The 6,000-nt window shown below is 38.6% G+C and overlaps 1 protein-coding gene across 3 annotated transcripts in view; it reads right to left on the bottom strand.

The window, feature by feature from the left end:
• Positions 1-347: 347 nt before the first annotated feature.
• The window catches only part of LOC140734887 (interleukin-1 receptor-associated kinase 4-like), a 33,971-nt gene continuing 28,318 nt past the window's right edge, over positions 348-6,000 (bottom strand). For all 3 annotated transcript variants that reach the window (XM_073059546.1, XM_073059545.1, XM_073059547.1), the window contains 3 exons: positions 4,054-4,116; positions 833-991; positions 348-746 (listed from right to left, as the gene is read on the bottom strand). In XM_073059546.1, the coding sequence (XP_072915647.1) occupies positions 720-746; positions 833-991; positions 4,054-4,116 (249 nt within the window). In that variant the 3' untranslated portion in view covers positions 348-719. The remainder of the gene's footprint in view (positions 747-832; positions 992-4,053; positions 4,117-6,000) is intronic.

The raw sequence follows: 6,000 nt of genomic DNA, 5'->3' as shown, positions 1-6,000 counted from the left end.
GGGTTGCACTTGGGCATCTGTCTCCATTTCACTCAGTAAAGATTTGACAGCATAATTCCACTTTCTATCACTTTATCGCTAATCCTATAGATCAGGATTCTTCAAATGTATTTCCAGGTAGATGATAAATCTGGCTAGTGTTCCTGTTATAGAATTATACAGAATGGAAGCAGAAACTTCAGCCCAATAGGTCCCATCTTCACTCCCATCTTCCAGCAGTTGGCTGCCCCGTAGTCATCACTACCAGGCAACTGAAGTAGTATGTTCACTTCTGCCTTTGAGGTTAACTTTCCATAAATGACATAATAGATACGTTCAGATAATGTTATGATTCATAACATAAATAATACTTTAATGTAATCTTGTAAAACCCAAATCCATTTTTTACAAGACATAACAAATATTTCTTTGGCAACAGGATCAGTATAGAAGAATGAAACTGGGATGAAAGATGATACATTGTATAGTTTACCCTCCTTTGTTAATAACAGATGCAACTAAAATTGATAAACAGCACCATTTATAGTAATATAGATGGTGTGCATGAGAATTATTATTCTGAACATATGGTATATACAATATGCAGACATATAAGTAACAAAAAGTTTATTCAAGGATACTCTAGATAGATCAAATTGCAATGTCTACACTGTTGTCCCAAGTAATACTTCTCTTGTAACCAGGAAGACAATTCCAGCATCAACTCATTGTGAAGTAACTTAAGTCTCTTTCAATGAGTTATACACCTGCAAAAGCATTAAAATATTTGTTACATTTGATATTTAAAATGGCAATGAACCCTTTAATTCGAAGATGCATCAGAGCTACATACCTCCGTGATACTCGGTCTCTTGTTCTTTTTTACATGTAAACACTGCCTTGCTGTTAAATACATTTTCTTAATTGATACAGAGTTCCAGTCATGCATTTTTTTGTCAACATAATCTTCAACTGTCTTTTCTTCTTCATCTATTTCCTCCTTGATATCAAGCTTTAGGATTAAAGAGAAAGTGAAACTAATAAATGTGAATATTAACTTTAATTCATCATAACACAATGGTCAGCTGATTTATATTTTATTCATTATTTAACACGATTCTGCAAATATACCATTTCACCATGTTAGTACCTCACAGCATCATAAGTTGTATTCACTGCAATGTTGGGAACTAAAGTTTATATTTCCTTACGATACAGAAGGAGGCCCCATAGATTCACTGAGACTCTGCCTATTCCCATCTGTGCAATTAATTTCCCTGCAACTTGCTCTCTGAGATAATTATTAACAATTCATACACAAGCCACCTACAGGGGTAATTTACAATGCCTATAAAAAGAATTCACCTCCCTTTTAAGTTTTCATGTTTTATTATTTTACAACATTGAATCACAGTTGATCTAATTTGGCTTTTTTGACATTGATCAACAGGAAAAGACACTTTCTGTTAAAGTGAAAACAGATCTCTACAAACTGATCTAAATTAACTACAAATACATAATACAGAATAATTGATTGCATAAGTATTCACCTCCTTCAAATCACTATTTAGTAGATGCACCTTTCACTCTATGTGGGTAGATCTCTATAAGCTTTGCACATCTGTATACCACAATTTTCCCCATTCTTCTTTTAAAAACTGCTCAATCTCTGTCAGTTTGCATGGGGATTGTGAGTGAACAGCCCTTTTCAAGCCCAGCCACAAATTTCCAATTGGATTGAGGTCTGGACTCTGACTTGGCCACTCCAGGATATTAACTTTGTTGGTTTTAAATCATTCCTGTGTGGCATTGGCCTTATGCTTGGAGTCATTGTCTTGCTGGAAAACAAATCTTCTTCCAAGTTGCAGTTCTCTTGAAGACTGCTTCAGGTTTTCCTCCAGGATTTCCCTGTATTTTGCTGTATTCATTTCACCTTCCATCTTCACAAGCTTTCCAGGGGCTGCTGCAGTGAAGCATCCCCACAGCACGATGCAGCCACCACCTTGCTTCATGGTTGGGATGGTGTGTTTTTGATTATGTGCGATGATTTGCTTACATCAAATATAATGTTTAGTCTGATGGCCAAAAAGTTCAATTTTGGTTTTTATCAGACTACAGCACCTTCTGCCAGCTGACTTCAGGGTCTCCCACATGCTTTCTGGCAAACTCTAGCTGAGATTTCATGTGAGTTTTTTTCAACAGTGGCTTTCTCTCTGCCACTCTCCCATAAAGGTGCAACTCGTGTTACATACCCACAGTTTGAACACAGGACAGTGGGATGATGTGATGGTCCTGTGAGTGGGATGATGTTAATTGTCTCATGACCGTGGGGTGATGTTATGTCACGAGACGGCATGTTGCAAACAGTATTTAAACCAAGCCCGCGGTCTGTGACGGAGTTCTCATTTTTATTTTTGATGCAACGTTGTTGTTTCTGGTCAGAGATGTGGAGGCTCCACCGGTTTTGTTTGTTGCACGTTTATTTTTTTCTTACAGTCCAGAATCGGAGAGTGAAGGCAATACCAGAGTTATCCGAGTTCAAAGGATTGGATAAAGTTAATGTCGTTCAGCGTTCTGGGGAATGACAGACCTTAGTGACTTTGTTCAGGAATTGAGGCATGCGCATTTGAGTTAAACTGCAAAGTCGGGAAGGTTTGTGCAGTGACTACCCTCCAGTTCCTTTTATTTCCTCGTGATTAAGTACCTTCCGGTTCCTTTTATTTCCTTGTGATTTCTGCGAACAAGGGATCTCTCGGCTGTGGAATTGGCAGATCATCATTACTTTGAAGGAATTGTTTCGGGGAAGTATCTCCTTAATGACTGTATAAATCACATGGACTTATGAATTTATCACTTTAAGTCTGTGCTTGGATGAGAACTCATTAAGAACAGTTTCTGCATTTGACTGTTAGATATTGCCGACTAACTGTTAACTTCCAGTTAAGTTAGTCGTTTGTTTACTTTTCTAAGTTTTGAACAGAGGTTAATAAATCTCGGGATTTGGTTTAAACTCTGTCTCAGTTTCATATTCATTGCTGCTGCATTCGTAACACTGGTGAAGCACCCAGGCAACAGTTGTTGTAAGCGCAGTCTCTCCCATCTCTGCCACTGAAGCTTGCATCTCTTCCAGAGTTGTCAAGCATCTCTTGGTGGCCTCCCTCACTACTAGTCCCCTTCTTGCATGGTCATTCAGTTTTTGAGGATGGCCTACTCTAGGCAGATTTACATCTGTGCCATATTCTTTCCATTTCTTTATGATTGACTTTACTGTACACCAAAGGATATTCAGTGATTTACAAATTATCTTGTATCTATCTTCTGACTTGTGCTTTTCAATAACCCATTCATGGAGTTGCTAGGACTGTTCTTTTATTTTCATGCTGTAGTTTTTGCCAGGATACTGACTCAACAGCAGCTGGACCTTCCAGATACAGGTGTATTTTTACTACAATCAATTGAAACACCTTGGCTGCACACTGCTCCATTTAATTATGTGACTTCTAAAACCAACTGACTGCACCAGTGGTGATTTGGTGCGTCATTCAAGGGGGGGGGGTGGTGTGAATACTTATACAATCAATTGGTTTGTGCTTTATATTTGTAAGTAATTTTAGATCACTTTGTTGAGATCCGTTTTTACTTTGACGCAAAAGTCTTTTTCTGTTGATCAGTGTCAAAAAAGCCAAATTAAATCCACTATGATTCAATGTTGTGAAACAATAAAACATGAAAATTTCCAAGCCAGGGGGTGGGGGGGGGGAAAGGGTGAGCACTTTTTAATAGGCCCTGTACATCAGCCAAGCTTTCTGGTCTCATAATCAGGAGATTTTGGTAAGTGGAAGAAACCTGGAACATATGGGTAAGCCTACGCAGGAACAGGGAGAATGTGCAAGCTCAAATAGACAACACCAGAGATCAGAATTGAACCCAAGCTGTACTGCTGTGAGACAGTTGCACTGACTGCAGTAACACTGTGCCATTCCAGAAGGAGGAAAAACTAATTTTCTTCACACTGAACTAGACATAGGTCTACTACATTAGTTCTGAAACTGTAAAGTTGAAATATTGTATTACCAACAGTTGTGGTTCACGATGCTCATCGATCGCTTTAAGTCCTGTTATTATTTCCAGCAAGACCTAAATGCAAAGAAGAGAAAGGCACAGTTATTCATTTTTTCACAACATGCCTAGTAATATGCTAAGTCTACAACATTTGTTGATATTGTTTTGTCTAGTCTTGCTGGATTGCTTCATGGGAATTGAAGAGGAAAATGGGAAATCCATTGGGGGAAAATCAGATCTTTTTAATATCAGCATTCCTCTGTAATATGCACCTGATTTATTTTATTAAATAATAAATAAATTTATTATTATTTTATTATTTGTCACAATAGTGCAATTATTTGAAGTCCTATCCATTTTTATTCATCTTTTTATACTAACATTAATCTTAACAAATTTCACAACATATTCCAGTGATATTAGACCTAATTCTGATTAATGTAATACTTATTACTTCCATTTTTAGAAGGATAATGTAAGATGTCAGTCCGACTTGTAGACTGTACAAACTCTATGAAAATGTCTGAAATGATGGTGCCAGAGATTTTTGCAGACCTAGATGGCTTTTTCCAGTTCGTCTGTGACACTGCTTATTCTTGTTTCCTCATGTCTTCCTTTTCCTTTCAAGGTGGCTGTGGTCCTGTTGGAGTCCATTACCTATAGCTACAGCTCAAACTACGATTCTCCATGAGCAGTGGGTTCTCATTCTAAGACTCACCATGCAGCCTGGCGTTTCGATATCTCTACGTGTGGCCTGGGGGAAGACCTGCATCTTTGGGGTGCAGCTGGAAGCGGTGACTGAAACATTGAGACAGCAGATGGTATACGCTGCTGTTGTTAGAAGGCCCTTATGCTCGAGCGATCCTCTCTGTCTCCCCATCTCTGATGGTGAGTGAGAGCCTGTTGGTTCTTGAGTCAGGGGACTTTTTCTGCAATGCGGAAGATTGCAATATTGAAACAGTGAGTCCCGCTCTTGCTGTTGCAGGAGCGATCTCTCTCACCCTCGCTACTGAGAGAGAGCCTGTCTCAGATACTGAAGTGTTGGGATGGACTGTAGTTTTTGTTGGCCCCTAGATCAAGGTCTCTTTGAGGGCTTTCCTATGGCTTGTATGGTGAGAGGAGTGATGGTCAGTTCTTTTACGAGTGCAAGTGGAGGGAGGTGGAGGGTTGAAGCTTTTGCTGTTGTTTGTGCATGAGAGGGCAAAGGGGGCTTTGGGGTTCTGATGTTTCTGTCATTCATTCTTTGAGGCTTTTTCTGTTTCGTGGATGGCTGCGAAGAGGAAGAATTTCAGGTTGTATACTGTATCCATTCTCTGATATTAAATTGAACCATTCAACCATTGAAAGACAATAAAAGTGAATGCTTTGAAAATGTCATAGTATTAGTAATTGGTTTAAACATTGGCTTTTTAAAATAGAACTATATTGATTTCTTATTTTATTCAACTTATAAGAATATAATTTTTATAGCTTTTAACCTGCCAATTTAAAGATGTTTAATAAATGCCGGAAATAAAGTTACAGAATAAATTGCAGTATTTTGTGTAATCAAATGGATGTCAAAAGGAAAGAGACTGAAAGTATGTGTTCATAAAGGATTTTAGAAAGGTCTCAAAAAAAAGTGAAGTACAGTGGTTAATGGGGAAAATACCCTAAATGACACAATTGTTCCTAGAAGCAGCATGAAGAGCAGTGAAGTATTGGAAAACTAGAGTCTGGAGGTAATATGGCCATTTTAGCAGCAATAGGCTAAGTAAAAAGAAGTGGAGATAAATGGTGTAGTGACATCTGCACCAGACTTCAAGGCAAGTGGTCCCTGGCTCGAATCTGGCCTGCTCCTTGCACACTTTCCATTCGTGCTGGGTTGAGCCCGAGCTAGCAACTTGGCTTTGTAAAAAAACAGACAAAATGCTAAAGAAACGGCAAAGTTGCCACCCTGGAGAACGTAGCCAAAGCAAA

Source organism: Hemitrygon akajei, chromosome 10 (assembly GCF_048418815.1).
Source record: "Hemitrygon akajei chromosome 10, sHemAka1.3, whole genome shotgun sequence".
In the NCBI taxonomy this organism is placed as follows: domain Eukaryota; kingdom Metazoa; phylum Chordata; class Chondrichthyes; order Myliobatiformes; family Dasyatidae; genus Hemitrygon; species Hemitrygon akajei.
This window is presented reverse-complemented; position numbering and strand designations above follow the sequence as displayed.